The sequence below is a fragment of the Gigantopelta aegis genome, chromosome 8 (genome assembly GCF_016097555.1).
Source record: "Gigantopelta aegis isolate Gae_Host chromosome 8, Gae_host_genome, whole genome shotgun sequence".
Lineage (NCBI taxonomy): Eukaryota > Metazoa > Mollusca > Gastropoda > Neomphalida > Peltospiridae > Gigantopelta > Gigantopelta aegis.
In genome coordinates, this window is record NC_054706.1 from 74,047,658 (window position 1) to 74,066,509 (window position 18,852).

At 37.9% G+C, this 18,852-nt stretch overlaps 2 protein-coding genes across 9 annotated transcripts in view; one reads left to right on the forward strand and one right to left on the reverse strand.

Annotated features, from left to right (window-relative positions):
- Positions 1-1,961: 1,961 nt before the first annotated feature.
- LOC121378958 lies at positions 1,962-13,762 on the reverse strand. 3 transcript variants are annotated; one of them, XR_005958789.1, is made up of 4 exons: positions 13,484-13,762; positions 5,093-5,237; positions 3,923-4,113; positions 1,962-3,415 (listed from the first exon to the last, which is right to left on the reverse strand). XR_005958789.1 is itself a non-coding variant. In XM_041507368.1 (4 exons), the coding sequence occupies exon 1, from the start codon at positions 6,782-6,784 to the stop codon at positions 5,840-5,842; it is 945 nt and encodes a 314-aa protein (XP_041363302.1). In that variant the 5' UTR covers positions 6,785-7,184; the 3' UTR covers positions 1,962-3,415; positions 3,923-4,113; positions 5,093-5,171; positions 5,818-5,839. The 3 variants fall into 3 exon arrangements, 1 of the variants encoding a protein (XP_041363302.1); XR_005958788.1 differs by having other exon boundaries at positions 5,093-5,171; positions 13,484-13,757; XM_041507368.1 differs by lacking the exon at positions 13,484-13,762 and adding an exon at positions 5,818-7,184 and having other exon boundaries at positions 5,093-5,171.
- Positions 10,648-18,852, forward strand: part of LOC121378956 (protein ADP-ribosylarginine hydrolase-like) — a 28,317-nt gene continuing 20,112 nt past the window's right edge. For 2 of the 6 annotated variants that reach the window (XM_041507362.1, XM_041507361.1), the window contains exon 1: positions 10,648-10,695. In XM_041507362.1, coding sequence (XP_041363296.1) covers positions 10,663-10,695 — 33 coding nt within the window. In that variant the 5' untranslated portion in view covers positions 10,648-10,662. The other 4 variants (XM_041507363.1, XM_041507365.1, XM_041507366.1 and 1 more) reach the window with 4 other exon arrangements.

Genomic DNA, 18,852 nt, shown 5'->3' on the forward strand with positions numbered 1-18,852 from the left:
CCCTGATATTTTCAGTTAAGCATAATACATGTGCCTGAAATTTTCAATAAAACATAATACCTGAAATTTAGTCAATTATATACATATTCCCAGTTTCATATATCACTGTATTGAGGTTGCCCACTGGTAAAGCCTGATGCATGGTCAATCTTGGATTGATCCATTTCAGTGGGTCATTGTGCTATTTCTTTTTTCAGGCTGTGGTATGTACTATCCTGTCTGGGATACTGCATATAATAGATCCCTTACTGCCAATAAGAAAGACTATTGTGTAGGTTTCTTCTCTTATTATCTGTGTGGTCCTCAACCATATACATGTACCTGACGCATTATAACCGTAGTTAAAAATATGAATGCGTAGTGCAATACAACATTCCTTCCTTCTCTCATTGTAATTGAATTCTCTCATGTTATTAGGAACCTGAATACAACTTCTTCCTTAAAAGTTACAATGTGTAATTAAGAAATAGGAATGTGTTATGACCGTCACAAAACTAAAGCTAAGAGCCAGGACAGATGTAACAACATTGATAAAAAAAAGTTTTTATCTGCTGCTAATAACTGTTATATTAGTAAGTATCTCATAAAGAAATACAAGTCCATTTTGAAGTAAAGATGGTTAGGTAAGTATACCTAGGCTTGTGTTTTTATAGAATCTAGGAACAAAAATAACTGGTAAAAAAGTCAGAAAAAAAAAACCCCCAGGAAAAAAGTCACAACTTTTAATTAAAAATATATTAGGCAATGAAACAGTTTTTGTCAAAGTTCTTTGTTTTCAATGTTGGTGGTTCCAGCAGATGTTCCACCCAATGCCACAGAAATTCTGCCAGTTTTGCGGTCCTTGAAGCCACAATAGGAAGCCATTGTTTTTAATCTACCCTAATCAGTAAGCTGGACCCAGGCATAATTAACTCTAATCAAGAGGTGTCCCTAATCACTGCCCTGCAGGATACGAAGCCTCTTTCTTTAACTTAACCTAATTGTCCCAGCCACTCTACAAACCCACCCTATCAATAAGTTTAACATGTCCCCCCCCCCCCCCCCCCCCCCCCCCCCCCCCCCCCCCCCCCCCCCCCCCCCACCCTCCGCATACTTTCTTTTAATTTAGCCGCATTCAATACTCTGCAAACTCGCATTTTGTTAGATAAAAATTGTGACTTTTTTCCCTGTGATTTTTTCTGTGACTTTTTTCCAGCCACCGTTTTGCTACTTCTATAGACCTATAGTTGGGTAAGCAGAGATTATCTGTGATCTGAATTTCAATAAAAGTTTACAGCAGCATAGCTCTCGCACACTAAGTCCAGCAAGAAATCACAGCTGATGTCATTCCAAACTTTCAGACTAGCCTCGGTGGCGTCGTGGCAGGCCATCGGTCTACAGGCTGGTAGGTACTGGGTTCGGATCCCAGTCAAGGTATGGGATTTTTAATCCAGATACCGACTCCAAACCCTGAGTGAGTGCTCCGCAAGGCTCAATGGGTAGGTGTAAACCACTTGCACCGACCAGTGATCCATAACTGGTTCAACAAAGGCCATGGTTTGTGCTATCCTGCCTGTGGGAAGCGCAAATAAAAGATCCCTTGCTGCTAATCGGAAGAGTAGCCCATGTAGTGGCGACAGCGGGTTTCCTCTCAAAATCTGTGTGGTCCTTAACCATGTCTGATACAATATAACCGTAAATAATATATGTTGAGTCCGTCGTTAAATAAAGCATTTCTTTCTTTCTTTCTTTCCAAACTTTCAAGCCAAAACAAGAACTCTTGTTGAACATTATAATAATAGTTTATTGCATTCACAATATATATACATTTCACCGATAGCTCTGGGTGAGTAGAAAATGTCTTTAAATTAATTATATTAAACTTCTAAATATTTTACAAATCCATTTATTTTGTAACAAAATATCAATTATTACATTAAATTATTATGCCAAATAAAAATTGCCAATTGTTTTTAAAATTTGTATTTGACTAGTGCCAGAGCTAAATTTAAATAAAATGCAGTGGCATATGAATACAAAAATTGTACAAAAATTATCATGCATAAAATACATGTACTGAAAAGTTTGTTTGACTGGACATCTAAAAAGAAAATGGATAAAAAAATGTATATACTTAAACATTTTGAAATATCTGTTTACATGTATTAGTATGGTTAAACAATGGTTTTGAACATACTAGGATCTTGTCAAAAAAAACCCAACTAAACCTGTGGAATATATTTTTTTTTTCTCTCGTTTTGTCATAATAGAACAGATATTCACGTTCTGTCAGTACATATAGGTACATGTATATTTAACCTATTTTATTACTGCCACAGAGCTTTAGTTTGATTATTAGTGTTATCCACGACTTATAATATGGTCCGGACAAGGATTTACTATTATGTGCAGTAGACTGAAAAGTAGGTCACAGTGACCTAGTAATAGTATGCAACACACCGCCATCCCAAGTTGTTCCTACATGTGAGGTTTGATGGTCCTGTATGCAAGATATGGTCCGGACAAGAAAAAGTTGACAGACAACGCCATACCATAATACTCATCATCGTAGGTGGGTGTATAAAAATGAAATTGTGAAATTAACACATCTGAATATAAACAAGGGCATAATTCAACACTAAAAAATGGGACCATTGAGCTATTACTCACTCCAACCAGTGCACCACGAATGCTGTGGTATGTGCTATCCTGTCTATGGATGGTGCATATAAAAGATCCCTTGCTGCTAATCTGAAAGAGTAGCCCATGAAGTGGTGACAGCGGGTTTCCTCCCTAAATATCTGTGTGGTCCTTAACCATATGTCCGACGTCATATAACCGTAAATAAAATGTATTGAGTGCATTAGCCAGGAAACTGTTGACGATCTGTTTGAAGAAATCCACATCAGTTATTTGCAGTTATCAGGGTTTTTTTTTTTTTTTGTAAACAGTTCGACACACTTTATTTTGGCAGCCCGTCTAAATTGCCTGGTACACCTTAACTCAAAATTATACAAAATTTCAAAACACAGCTGTGGTAATCGTAAAACCGAACACTATTTAATTATCAATTGAATATTGTGAAAAAGTTATACAAAGCTGATTGTTGGTTATATTAATTTAGACTTGGTCGGTTGACAAAATGATTTTGGGGTGATTTTCTTTAAAAACGTTAGGGTTGCACAATTTTTCTACTGACTGCTAGGTAATTGGAACCACAACTATTATTTTGTTTGACTACTAGAGTTAGTGGTATCACAAAAAGTAAAACAATTATGATTTAAGACACCTACTTGTTACCACCTTCTGTTTTCTGAAAGGGGCCGATCAGGTATATCCCTATTAAATCCCAAGGAGAATCGGTCTCGATTGGATGCAGAATTGGTGCTATTGTCTTTAGCCTTTCCTGGCGCTGACACTGGTCACATTCGTTGATCTGAAGGGTTAAACATTGTGAAACAGATTAATCACCATAGATGTACAGGCTCCCATTTATTATTAATGAAAATGCGAGAATCTGGATAACAGCATGTATTCATTTGCATTAGTACCAAACAATTATATTGGGTTCAAAACACAACACTATACATTTTGTGCATGGATTAAAACTTAAGATTATCTCCAACTCTAAATTCAGCAAATGATTTTAGTGCATAATACATGTAAGATCCAAAATTCATTTTCTATACAATCATCTGGCAACATTATGATTTTCTAATAACACTTTTAGGGAACATAGTCAAATTAGCCAATTGCTAAAAACAATTATGAAGTGGCTACAACATTTAGATGTTAAATAATAATTTTATTTTTAAATTGGCCACTGTTTAATAATTTTCAAGGAAATACCCCACATATCTCAAAATTCATTCTGGGGTGAGCCATGGATTCTGTACATTAATGTTCATAAAAAATATAGTATGGATGGGAAAAGTTAACTTACCCATTTCTCAACATCCTTTGCCATCCCCAGCCAGTAATAGGATTCCTGTATCTTGTCCAGCGTTTTGTTTCTGCCCCAATGTCCACCAGTTCCTGGTTCATCATGGCAGTGCTTAAGGGCAGACACACGCTCTTCTCTGGAATGGCATACCAGCTGGTGTTTTCCCTTGGCTTCATAATAAAGATTGTCACCTGGAGAAAAAGAATGTTAATTATAATTTAATTAATGTTATTAAAAGATGGGGACATTATATCATGGCTCTGAAAACACCCCATGATAAATGGCCTTGAATGGGTTAAATACATCAGACTATATACTGAGCTATGTCATGTCACATAGGTCAAATTTTGCTGTTTCTTTTTACTATTAACACTATGTTATATGCATAATTAGTATTATAAAACAGGGTATAAATCATGGTCCTACTAACAGCACGATACATGGCCTGCAGGGGTGGAAATATTACATTAAGATGTAAGTACAAGTAGATTTAGTAAACAAGTATTCCACAGAATTAAATGTCTCTTGTATTCAGTGTCACTGATACTTGCATCCATATTTTTTTTTAATTCAATTAAAAATGATTAATTTAAAAACACCTTTAACGATCACACTTTTCCAGTTTGATTCGATTAAAAAAATAATAATAATAATAATAATATAAAATGTTTGTGCCTACCTACAGTATGTTATAAACTTATTACATGGATATATAGTATTATAAAGCAGAGGGCCATATGTCATGGTCCTGCACAGCACCATGACAAATGGCCTGCATGGATGAAATATAGATCTGCATATACGTACAAGTAATTTAAGTTATTTTATTACTATAATAAGAAGCCATGTCATGTCATGTCTAGTTCAAATTACATTATACATGTTTCTTCTTGTTATTATAAGTATGTTATAAACTTATTACATGGATATATAGTATTATAAAGCAGAGGGCCATATTTCATGGTCCTGCACAGCACCATGACAAATGGCCTGCATGGATGAAATATAGATCTGCATATATACGTACAAGTAATTTAAGTTATTTTATTATCATCAGGCTTTTAAAATATTATAACAGGATACTGATATCCTACAAGCAGATCTAACAAATTATATTTAGGAATTGTAGCTGATAGATAAATATGATTTGAGGAATAATCAAAAACATACCTTTAATGGAATATTTTTTAACGGCCTTTCTGATTCCACTTTGGTGACCGACAGTTACATCTGGGTGATGTTTTCCTTCCTTCAAGTAATAAAAAATATACAGTGACCGATTGTCAGCATTGGAATGTGGCGGTGGTGTTTCTACCTGTAGTGACATAATTGAGAATTTTTTTTTTATATAGCACGTGTGTGACAGAATACTTGCATAAAAATATATAGAGGGCTGGACTGGAAACTATTAACGTGCCCCTATCCACGAAGGTTCAGGCACGCCCACTACGGATTTAGCCTCTGACTTCGCCAGTGACTAACTCCGGAGCAGGGGGGGGGGGGGGGGGAGGAGTAAGTTTGAGGTGGGCGGAATTTGGAAAAAAGCCATTTAGTAAGGTCAACGCGAGCGCGGACCAAATAGCAGACACTTCGCAAACTTGAAGTACACCGAGTGGGAGCCGTGCTCTGATTGGCTGAATTTCGATTCCTCGGTGACGCCTGGATTTTACCTAAGTCTACAAAGAGTAACTGCATCCAAATACATGTCCGGACTATAAAATTTAACCCAAAATAGTTAAGACTGCTCGGCCAAAAGGTTTTTAAGGTGATTTTGAGCAACTGATCGGGCGCCAAAATAAAATGCGTTAGACTATTTATAAAAAAATAAACATAAGAATTTTGAACTGCTTCTAAAACGTTTAAAGTCTAACTAGCCCAATAAAGGAGGTTGATACCTGTCCTAGCAAAGGTTGGCGTCTATGGAGTTCCGATATACCCGGTGGTCTCAAGCTGCGGGAGGAACTGCCGGTAGTCGGAGGCTGCTAACGCCTCGGTGATGGAACGGTAATGAGTCCCCGCGACGGTTTTCAGAACGCGATGTAGTGTCGGGTTGTCCATCTCCGAGAGTAGCAGTCCTTGGCTGAAAAATCCTCTCCGGCAGATGGTGACGCAAACTGCGTTGTGTCGCTCCCGCATCTTGAGTCGATGTACAGCGAACTCCCCTTCGTCTGGATTGTCTGGCAATGGATTGTAGGCTAGGGCCTTGGGTCTGCTGATGAGGTGTTGTATGTTGTACTTAACCAGTTGGTGGTAACGCTGGGGGAGACGGCTGGCCTGCAGTGACCACTGCTCCACTGGTTGTTTGTGAGACTCCGGCGGTTGAGAGGGGCGACTCGGCTTGGCTGGTATGGCCCCCGGGGGAGCGGTCGCCCTCCTCTTGACAACGGCCACCTTCCGGGCCTGCGCCTCAACGGGTGTCGCCAGTATAATCGGCGACACGTCCGGAAGCGCTTTCGAAGGAATTGGTGCAGGTGGCCGGTTGTACGGTGTGACGCAGACTTCCGTGTCGAGCTCCGTCTCCGGCTCTTCCGTTTGCAGAGAAGCTTGAACATCCGGGTCCGGAACCTCTTCTGCTCTTGTCTTCTTGCTCGGGTGAGCGGTGTTCGGCGGTCGAACAGAAGGAGTCGCCGCCGGCGGTTTAGTCACCGGTTTTGACTCCCCCTGCGCCGCCGCTGGCACACGTCTCCTCTTCCTCCATCTTCCTTTCTTTTGAATACGGTCTCCGTACACCAAGGTCACGGTTGCCCGTGACCCGGTGTACGAGACCCGGTACTCTATAAGCATTCCATAAGTCTTCATAAGTCCCCCCAGGTGGGGGGGGGGGGGCAGATCGAGAGAGCAAGGGCTAACGTCCGTCTTCATCGCTGAATAAACTGGAATGCAAGAATCGACTGTATATAGAGGGTATGGCAGGATGTGTTGAGACCCTTTTTATAAAGGTAAAAAATGTTTGGATGGCCAAGTCATTAATTGCAGTGAAATCACTAGGAGATTAATGGATTATCTCTAACTATAGTTTGCCTAAATTTAACTGAATTTCGTTTTTAACTTCACCCAATAAAAACATATTTATGACAAAGGATAAAAAGACTACACCCTTTATATCTCGCTACAGTATTTCCTTTGATTTACAATGATTATTTCCTGAATTTGTCCTCTGAAACCATCTTAGATTGGAGATGGAGTAGCTAAGCTTTGTGTTATAATAACAAGACTTTGTGGATTAACAACTTATAGAAATATAAGTAAGACCATACTGCAAAGCCAAATTAACTAGCAAGACTGAGTCTAGACATAATTTTAGCCGACCAGTCTCTGCTGTTAATTCATACGCCGGCGTAACCTCAGGGACCAACCAATTAAAATCAGATCACATAATTACAGCTCTCGATTTGGTTTGAATACTTTCTGGACTTCTTTTGATCCGAGAGAATAAAAAGGTCCCGATTTCAAAATTTTCCATAGATGACATTCGGATAGGCTCTGGTGACGCCTGTGAGTTGCTGAACGTTAATTTAGCTATCGAGGTTGACCCTAGAACCATCGAGGCACGTAATGTGGCCTGGTATAGGGCCAGGGACCTGGTAGCACAGGAGCCACGGAGCAATGATAATGTGGACTAAACTGTTAGACAAAGTTGGTCCCCGGGAAATTAGAATTGCTCCGTGTCTCATCATGCAGACAGGCCCAAAAGGCATTAATATAACTAATACTAATAATAATAATAATAATAGTAAGAAGCTTACTAATTATAATGGATTAAATATACTACAGTGGAACGCCCGAGGTCTGCGCACCAATGGCCCAGAACTTAAAAATTATATTGAGCATAATAAGTTTATTGATATTATTGCCATTCAAGAGACCTTATTACCTAATAATTCTCTACAAACAAAAAAAAATAAATTATTTGCAGAATACAAAATTTCTGGATATACAGGTCTCTTTTTTAATAGTGGCAATAAATCTACAGGAGGGATAGCTACCTTTGTCAGAAATGGAATTTCCCACTCCCAGCTTACTGTAATTGAGACGAAACCAGAGATCGAAGTTTTGGGGGTGTCACTTCACACTAAAAATAATAATATTAATATTTTTAATTATTATGTTCATACTAGGTTATCAGGTAAAAAATTAAGTATAGATGATTTTTTGAAACCAATTGGGGGTAATAATAAAAATTTAATAGTGGTGGGGGATTTTAATTGTAAAAATATTTTATGGGGGTCTGATATAACTAATTTACAAGGTAATATCATAGAACAATATATGGATACTTTAAATATGGCTTGTTTAAATGATGGTAGTTTTACTTATTTTTCCGACACCCACCATACATGGTCATGTCTGGATCTATCTTTCGTCTCAAAAAATTTAGCAGCCAAATGTGAGTGGGAGACTCTTGATGACTTGGGTAGCGATCACCTACCCATAAAAATTAAATTTAACATTTTAGATAGCTGGAATAATAATAATAAGAATACTAAACGTAAATGGAATTTAGATAAAGCAGATTGGGTGGAGTTTGATCACATGTGTGGTCTCTTGGACCATGAGCAGATTAGAGATAAAAATATTAATATATTTAATAATAATTTGATTAAAGTAATTATAGAAATAGCAGATAAAACAGTCCCAATATTTAGTAACAAGGGTAGTCGCTCTTCCGTCCCGTGGTGGAATGAGGAACTATCCAAACAAAAAGCTGAAAGAAATAAATGTAGAAGGAAATTAAAGAAATTTATAAATTTAGAAAATATACAGAAATTTAAAGATAGTAAATATAAATTAAAGTTAAATATCAATAAATTAAAAAACGCCTCATGGCACCAGTTCTGTAGTTCGCTAAACAAGGACTCAGAAGTAAAAGAAGTATGGTCGAGGATTAAAAGGATCCAGGGGAGATCTACAAAAAATAATAGTATCCTTAAAAATAGTAAAGTTTATACTAATGATCAATTAAAAGCTAATGTTTTAGGAGCAACGTTTAGGCAAAATTCAGCGACAACTAACTATTCATTATTTTTTCAAACTAGAAAAATTAAAATGGAAAGAGATAGCCCGATCCCCCTGGAAGACAATAGTCCGGATTCTGTCAGACCGTACAATGCACCCTTTAAAATCTGGGAACTGAAAGAGGCTTTTGGTAACCGTAAGGGCTCAGCTCCAGGGCCAGATAGATTTAGTTATTTATTTTTTAAACATATGCCTACCAAAACCCTCGGACTGTTCTTAGAATTATATAATTTAATATGGCTCGAGGGGACTCTTCCTCTCAGTTGGAAACATGCAGAAGTCTTTGGACTTCCAAAACAGGGTAAGGACCCCCTCGATCCATCTAATTATAGGCCAATATCCTTAACATCCAGCGTCTGCAAGACCATGGAAAGTATGGTAAACCAACGCCTTATCCACTTTCTGGAGACCAACAAATTATTGTCGGTTTTCCAGAGTGGTTTTAGGAGACACCACTCAACTACCGACCACCTTGTTAGGCTCCAAACCGAGGTCAAAGATGCCTTCAGGAGTGGCCGCAAGGTGGCGGGAGTTTTTGTGGATATTGAAAAGGCATACGACATGGTCTGGAGACGCGGGTTGTTGTTCAAAATTTATCAAATGGGGATAAAAGGGGCAATGTTCTCATTTATAGTAAAAAATTTAGAAGATAGAACATTTGCCGTTAATGTTAATGGTAGTTTTTCCCCCATTTTAAATTTGGAGAATGGTATCCCACAAGGCTCAGTGATAGCGCCCACATTGTTTGGTATCTTCATTAATGATCTAGATATAGCACTTATCACTTCCAATAAAAGCACCAAAACATCTTTAAGTGTCGGACTTTTTGCTGACGATACAGCATTCTGGAGGATAGGGAAAACCTATGATGATATCAAAACAGACCTCCAGAATGACTTAGATAATCTACTTAGATGGTCAGCAGCCTGGGGGGGTTACTATCTCCAAAGCTAAAACTAACTGTATAGTATTTCAGAAAAGTAGAGAACTAAAAAGAAGATATAAGTTAGAATTAAAATTCAAAAATATTATTATTAAACAAGTACAGTCTGTCAAGTTTCTGGGTGTAATCTTCGACCATGCCCTTAGTTTTGGCGAGCACATTGCTGGTATTACCGGTAATTGTGTCCTCTATTTAAATCTTTTGAGGATACTTTCCGGTACGTCATGGGGTGCAGATAGGAAAACTCTGCTGATGGTCTTCGAGGCCTTCATAGTGTCCAGACTCCAGTATGGTGCAATGGCCTTTGGGTGTGCAACCCAAACCCACTTAAAAAAACTTGATGGAGTATATGGTAGGGCCCTCAAGATAATTATTGGGGGAGCTATCTGTACTCCATATGATAGTATAATGGTGGAATTGGGAGTACTTCCTCTTACCTTGAGGAGAATCAGGCAGGGTTTCCGATATATAAGCAAAATAAGGAACCAGGTGCCTGATTCCCCTATAAATAGTTTGGCTCCTCAGGTGGTTAGGACTGTCGGGGATAGGGATATATCCATCATATCTTATCTTAATAAATATGCCACTGACTTTGGAGTTTCTGGACTGGCCATTGGGGACGCTAGTGGTAGACTGGACTACCCGTGGCAGTTCGAACGCCCAGTGGTAAATTTCCACATTAGAGATGAAATAAATAAGTATGATAACCCATATATTAAAAAAATTATATTTCAGGCAGTGGTGGAAAAATTCTATCCAGACTGTGTACAAGTGTACACAGATGGATCGAAGGACCCCGCCACTGGTAAAACAGGTATGGCTTTTGTTATTAAAATAAATAAAAATATAAAACCGATAGCCATTAGGGCCAGGCTTACTGATAATATTTCGGTTTATACATCTGAACTTATAGCCATACTTTATGGGTTAATGTGGATTCAAAACGATAATATAAAAAGAAATGGCCCTGGTGGGTATGTGCTTTTCACCGATAGTCTGAGTTCGCTTCAGGCTATCCTGGGATGTGGGGGTGTTAGACCCGAATTAGTAAACAAATTTTTTAAATGTTATAATAGCATTATCACCAGTGGAACTAAGGTTAGACTTGAATGGGTGCCGGCACATGTCGGCATACCAGGAAACGAACTTGCTGACACGAACGCCAGAAATAGCCTGCGTGACAAAAAAGTAGGGATCGAGATCAAATATAACTTTAAAGAATTTAATTCTGTATTAGAGCCGCACCTTGGCAAACTATGGCAGTCCGAATGGGACCACCATACCAGGGTGTGGCATGCATATATTAAGCCGAAGGCAGCGGGACCCGGCCCAATATCCTTCAGCATTAAGGCCACTAAAATAATTTCGAGACTTAGAATGGGAGTATGTTATGGCCTTAATGGTAACAAATTCAAAATAAAGAAATCTCCCACCCCTAATTGTCTGGTGTGTAATAAAGTAGAGGACGTAAAACATTTTCTGCTTGAATGCACCAGACACAGTTCAAAACGTAAGAATTTAGAAAGTTTCTTTAAAAGATGTAATTTAGTGCTCAACGGCCGAAATTTATTAAACCCCCCGATTGAGCACAAGAAGGATATTGATAGGCTCCTGATGGCCTTCGTGCTTGGAACTAACGTATTAATATAAATGTTATATAAGTAGATAATTCTTCTTAAATTAGATATCGGTCTCAGATGGCTGTTTTGGGGCCGATTGTTCCTATTCTCTCCCCCCCCCCCCCCACCCCCCCCCCCCCCCCCCCCCCCCCCCCCCCCCCTCTTTGTTTTTGTTGGTGCTCGTATTAAACTTTGGGATATTTTAATATCTTCTATAAATTTTTGAATAAATAATTGCATTATAGCTCTCTGTCCTATCGTGCCTGGCGTGCTTTTGGACATAGTTATTTTATATAATAATAGTAATTGGATAAACTACCGGCTTTTAATCACATAATATGAATTATATTAATGTTAAATTTAACTTTTATGTTAATTTTAAATTTTAACTATGAAGGTAAGTGGTTCTTTTCCCTTCCTTTTGATTTTAAGTAAGAATGTGGGGTGTGAATGGGAGTATGGTAGGTCAGCTTGGGTGTAGTGGTGAGGTGTCCAACCTGGCAGTTGGACATCTCTATATTGTTCACCGGCTACATTATATTTATATGAAATTTTTTAAAAAGTATTGGTATTGCTTTTCTTTGGATTTTAATTTATTTGTATAAATGTTTACAAGCGTGTTCTGTATTTTAATATTTTGATATATTATTTTATTTTATATTTTTAATTATTATTGAATAAAGTATGAGAGAGAGACAGATGTGCTCCCTCTCTAATTTAATGGGACTTTGCAGTACCCATGCCGTCTGGCGGTCCCTGGTATTATTGCCCTGGACCGCTCTTCGGTTTTTATAGATTAAAGGGTGATGGCGTCTGTGAATGACATAACTTTTAGATTCTCGAGGACTACAGAGAGGCGCCCGGAACTAAGTGATCACCGGGGGTGCGTTTCGCTCCGGCGGTGGGGACAGACGAAGACTCCTTTTCCGTCGTCCGGACATGATTTTCTTCACTCTGAAACTTATATCCACTCTACTAGTGGATACTATATAAAAACTAAAGATAAGAGTATATAAACTTAATAAATAAATTTAAACTAGCTACACGAGGGCCGTGCTGGTGGAGGGCATCGTGGTTGGGACGGTGGGGGGGGGGTGGGGGGTGGGGGGCGGGAGACCACCGGAGGGTAGGAGGTAGGCGTAGGCGTAGGCGGTTTGGCTGTAGGAGAGTTAAGGTTTGTTCGGGGGGCTCCGGCCCCCCCCTCCCCTGGGCCTCGGCCCCCTCCTGCCTGCCACACTTGGATTACCAATACCGGCATGACACCTCTCTCAAATGTTACAATTTTCCGCGTGGCGGTTAATTTATGGAAGAACCATACACCTAATTCCCTTAGGGCTAAATAATAAGACATAGATTAGAGGAGTTTAAGTTTAGACTGCCCGGCAAAAAATGTGGCTAAATTGTTAGGAATAGGTATTTTATGTTAGAAAAATGCACAAACAAATTGTTAATGTTCCCTAAAATATTTTTGGAGTAAAGTTCAAAATTGCCCCTATATTTCTGTCCCGGACCACTCCTGCTGGCTATCCAGAGGATGGGCCCGTGACAGACATGCTTGAAACCCTAGTGGTATAGGAGCATGTTAATATATATTGGAATGGAATGCAAAGCCAATCAATAAAGCTCAGTTTCTTTCGAGCAGTTTGAGTTTCTCCCTGAATTTGTCCTCTCAAATCATCTTGGCTTGGATTGGAGCCCGAGTAGCTAAGCTTCATGTTATAACAACAATATTTTGTTGTTTAACAACTTAGAAAAATATAATTAAGACAACATTGCAAGCCAATCAGTAAAGCTCACAGTCACAGTTTCTTTCGAGCAGTAACTTCCTGAAGTGAATAGAAACGTAATGTAAACAACACTTCAAAAAGTATTTCAACAATATATAAACTCTAAACTGTATAGAGCTGCTTTTCCTCTGATATATTTATATATGGAGCATAATGAAGTAATAACGAAATATAACAACTTTGATTTCTTTGTTACCTAATTTCGATAAAATCACAACAAATCCGCAAGACCGGGCCATTTGTCACGCCGAAATTGACAGGTTGGGAAAACCTGTGACGTATTAAATATTGGAAGTTGTCCACTACCAGTGTTTTGTGGGTTACGTATTTTTCCTGATTTTCGGTCATCCAGAGTTTGTTTCGGTATGTCAAAAAGTTTCGAAGCCTTGTACACAGTCATGCCCTCTTGAACTGCTTTCCATGCAGCTAACAATGTCTCAGATTTGTAACATGCATGTTTTTTTTTTGCAACCTTCATTTTAACAATCCTTTTAGGCTTCTGAAACAATGAAAAGTTTATATTGAAATTTTAAAAATATATTTTTAAAAATCAAATTGTTTTAAAGTTTAAATTTTTTTCAAACCATGTTGAAAATAAAAACCTGAAAATTAAAAAACACAAATTTAATCTTCGATTATGTTGAGCAAGATGGGCTTCCATAATTCATTTTTGTTGGAAGAATACGTACGTCACGTGACCTGACCCAAAGATGAAAGCAGACGTGACAGCGACAGGATTGTTTTGCTGTTCACAAATGCTGATTATTTAGATGCAGGTAGGTATTAATATAGCATATGATTTTTAATCGATGCTACTATTTAAAATAACAATCGTGTATAGTTCATTTTGTATAAAAATAACGTTTTACCTGGTTTTTTCCTCATTTGCTTATTGGTGGGAAGTACGTACTTCCTGGTTCAGAATTATTGTGCTGTCAAAGTTCACGCGTGCGCAGATTCGTAATAAACAAGCCGTACGTGAAATAGGACGAGTCTTGACTTAAGACGCTTTTCAATCTTTAGCGAATTTATCAGTTTCAAATGACGGTATGTATTAATATAGCATATGATTTTAATCGATGCTACGTATAAAAATAACTTTTCACATGTTTTTCCCTCTTTTTTTCTTTTCTTTATCGGTAGCAAGTACTTCCTGGTTCAAAATTATTGTGTTGTCAAAGTTCACGCGCGCAGATTCTGGTAAGATCTGTCTGAGACCTTGCAATATTGTCAAAAACAAGTGAAAATTCGGTATTATCGTAATTATAAAAAAATATTTTACAAATAAATGAGTTGCAGTAGCAGCAACAACAACGACTATTAGTATTACTGCTGCTGCTACTATAGCCCGAGTACTCTGACTGTAAGAGAGCTAGACGGACATTTGGACATAAACACGCTCTCATTACAGTCAGAGACCAACCTATGTCTTTTTTTGGCAATTCCTGACTACCAAACGGTAGGCAACGAGTCCCGCTCTAATACCACAACAATCCTATGTTTGACGTCAAATACCTTTACATCAATCATTTTCGAGTTAAGTGATACAAAAAAATCCACATATTAATCACTAATACACTTACTACAGAAAGAAACCTGACAGCACCCACATTCAGCTATGCTTCGTGACACTCCGTCACAACAATTGCAAAGCTCGGCGATCTATTTCGAGACGTAGACCACGTGATCGCGCACTGGGCGATTCCGCCTTGTGCAGCAGTTACAGGGGCCGTCTCATATCAAGCGAAGTTACAAATGGAAGAGTTGGCTAATGCCGTTTTGGATGAATTTGGATTTCATTACGTCATTAAACCAAAACAATTACACATTATTGATTCCATTTTGAATTTGAAGGATAAATTTGGGGTGTTATCGACAGGATACGGCAAAAGTATGTGCTACGTACTGCCTCCTCTTATGAGATGACCCCTGTAACTGCTGCACAAGGCGGAATAGCCCAGTCTCGAAATAGATCGCCGAGCTTTGTAATTGTTGTGACGGAGTGTCACGAAGCGTAGCTGAATGTGGGTGCTGTCGGGTTTCTTTCTGTAGTAAGTATATTAGTGATTAATATGTGGATTTTTTTGTATCACTTAACTCGAAAATGATTGATGTAAAGGTATTTGACGTCAAACATAGGATTGTTGTGGTATTAGAGCGGGACTCGTTGCCTACCGTTTGGTAGTCAGGAATTGCCAAAAAAAGACATAGGCTGGTCTCTGACTGTAATGAGAGCGTGTTTATGTCCAAATGTCCGTCTAGCTCTCTTACAGTCAGAGTACTCGGGCTAACTGATCGGTAACTACAGGTGATCCGGAAGTCATCCGGACCTGGCGCATCACCTGTAGTAACTAGTAACCTGTAGTAACGAAACTAGCGACAACTGGTCATTTAGGGCGTAGGTTTTAGACATTAGGCTACGCAAAGTCTTGTGCATTATTGCCGATTAATCTTTCTATAATGGTGCATGTATTTATAAAGATGTTAGTACATATTTCATATATTTATAAATAAAAAGACAAATACAAAATAGAACCTTCTTTCAACTCTTCCAAACTACCCATTTCGTGGTTTGGAACGCCGAAAAGTACAGGGAGGTCTAATTTGCGTCCAAAAAATATTTTATTGTTTTGGTCCTAAATGCTGATACCGCAAAATATTAATCATATACAAAATAACGTTTTCTTGAAATACAGTGAACGTTCATTGTTTTATCAAATGTTTTTGGAATTAGTATATTTGGTTTACAAAATATATTAATTGCAATAATATCTCCCTCATAACTTTGATCAGTGAAAGTGAAAGTGTGTTTGAGAAGGGGAGTTTTGTTTCATCCTGATTAACTTGAGCAAACAGTTGAGTTACATTGTAAATTTAATTTTGGGATCCAGTATTCAACCCACGCCAAAGAAAAGAGAACACTATCGAATAAGAACATCATTGATTATAGCTAACGCTGCTGATCGGTAATTGACCGGCCTCGGTGGCGTCGTGATTAGGCCATCGGTCTACAGGCTGGTAGGTACTGGGTTCGGATCCCAGTCGAGGCATGTGATTTTTATTCCAGATACCAACTCCAAACTCTGAATGAGTGCTCCGCAAGGATCAATGCGTAGTAGCCCGAGTACTCTGACTGTAAGAGAGCTAGACGGACATTTGGACATAAATACGCTCTCATTACAGTCCGAGACCAAGCTATGTATTTTTTTGGCAATTCCCAATAACCAAAACGTTGGCAAAGATTTCCGCTCTAATACCACAACAATCCTATGTTTGACGTGAAATACATTTACATCAATCATTTTCGAGTTGATTGATTATTATTTATGCTTTTAATCATTCACAGATTTCTGCCGATATTGATATGAATATACAATCTTTAATCTGAAATTGCACTCAGCTGCAATGCCGTCACCTGTTATTGTTACGTGAATTTCACTCCCTTAATGGCAGCCGTATGGTTATGCCATCTATCAACAATGTCATAAATTGCTGGGCGACAATCGGAAAAACCCGTCTAGATATGTTGTCCATGCTACTGCCTGACATCCGTTGAACTGGTCAAAAGTTTAGCAAAATGTGTTTAAACTACGGCTATTTAGTGTCTAAATTATTATTATTTGACACTAGTTTGAGAGAGAGAGAGAGAGAGAGAGAGAGAGAGAGAGAGAGAGAGAGAGAGAGAGAAAGGAGAGCGAGAGTATAGTTTGTTTTATTTAATGACGCCGCTAGAGCACATTGAAGAGAGAGAAACAGTCAACAGGCAAAGAGAGAGTAAACAGGCAAGGCAGAGAGAGAGTCAACAGGCAGAGAGAGAGTCAACTCAGAAAAAACTTTGTTATGAACTTTCCATAGACAGGACAGTAAAAACTTTGTTATGAACTTTCCATAGACAGGACAGTAGATGATATGACCTTTGACTTATGTACCTGGTATATAGGTCTATGTACCCAAGTTTTTAAAGACATTGTTGCATTGCATAGCACCATGCAACAGACTAGTTCATCAAGATTAACACCGACTGCCTGTGCTTGCACAGGCAGTCGACATTAATGTTCATGAACTAGTAACAAACTAGCCCAAGTACTCTGACGGTAAGAGAGCTAGGTGGACATTGGACAGTTATCAATGCTCTCTAACCGTCGGAGACCAATCTATATAAATTCTGCGTAATCGCTGCCTACCAAACATTAATAAAATATTCATGCTCTAATATGTACAACAACAATACTATGTTTGACATCAAATACCTTTGCACTGATAATTTTCAAGTTCCTTGATTAAAAAAAAAATCACACATGACTAATACACACACTACACGGAGAAACACGACAACACTACCTTTCAATAATGTTAAAATGAAATATGTTATTCTTCCTGTAGTGTGTGTATTGGTGATTGCTATGTAAAACTTGTTGTCATGGAACCTGAAAATCACCATTGTAAAGGTTTTTAATATAAAACATACGATTGTTGTTGTATTAGAGTAGGAAACTTTGACTATCGTTCGGTAGGCAGCAATTGTGCAGAATTTATATGTTTTGATCTCTGATGGTTAGAGAGCATTGATAACTGTTCAAGTGTCCGTCTAGCTCTCTTACTGTCGGAGTATTAAGGCTAGCAACTGAAAAGATTCAAGGGAGAAGGTGCCAGAGGTGTACACTCCAACTCTGAATTCCAAAATAATCAATCTATTAGGTTTTTATAAGCGGGGATATTATCTTGGTCATCGGCATATATGGTCACATTATCTCTGTGGGTCAAAGCACTCATATTACTATTATCATCAAAGCATGAATCTAATTTATTTTAGTTCCATTATCATTCAGGATGGATTAGAACATTTACTAAAACTGCAAAAGATAGCTGCAAGAATGATATTAGATGCAGATCCTAAAACTCCATCTGCCCCACTATTTAAACAGTTGAAATGGATGACAATGGAAACATGAATCCACTATCACAAATGTTTACAAAGTTATAAAATTCTATGCAATGAGACCCCAAACTATCTTTCAAACTTATTAATATATGTTGGAGAAATGTAGAGGATGGAAATCTATTCCAAAACCTAAAATGTCTTTATTTAAAAATGCTTTCAGTTACTCTGGACCAGTACTTTGGAACCAGTTACCTAAAGCTATCCGATCATCGCCAAATAGTGCTGTTTTTTAAATATAGATTCAAGAAATATTTTTAAAAATAATATCATTTGTACATTATGTTTTATGCCATGTATGTATTTTCTATTTGTTCATAAATGCATGTATTGTAATTCTGTATTGTTTGTACCTGAGGGCCTCGGGGAAGATTAGCTTTTGCTAACTGTATTTCCCATCACTAAATAAAGGATTTATTATAATTATTATAATTATATTATTATTATTACTGAATTTCAAGACCATTTTAATTAAATTTCTTTGGTATTAAATTTGTTATTTGTGTGTACAGTAATATATTTTTATTTATTTTAATAGCAGACAAAATATTCCTTTCGAAAACAAAATATAAAAATAATAAAATGAATAAACAACTGCCAAACTCGTCTTTTATAACGTGACATTA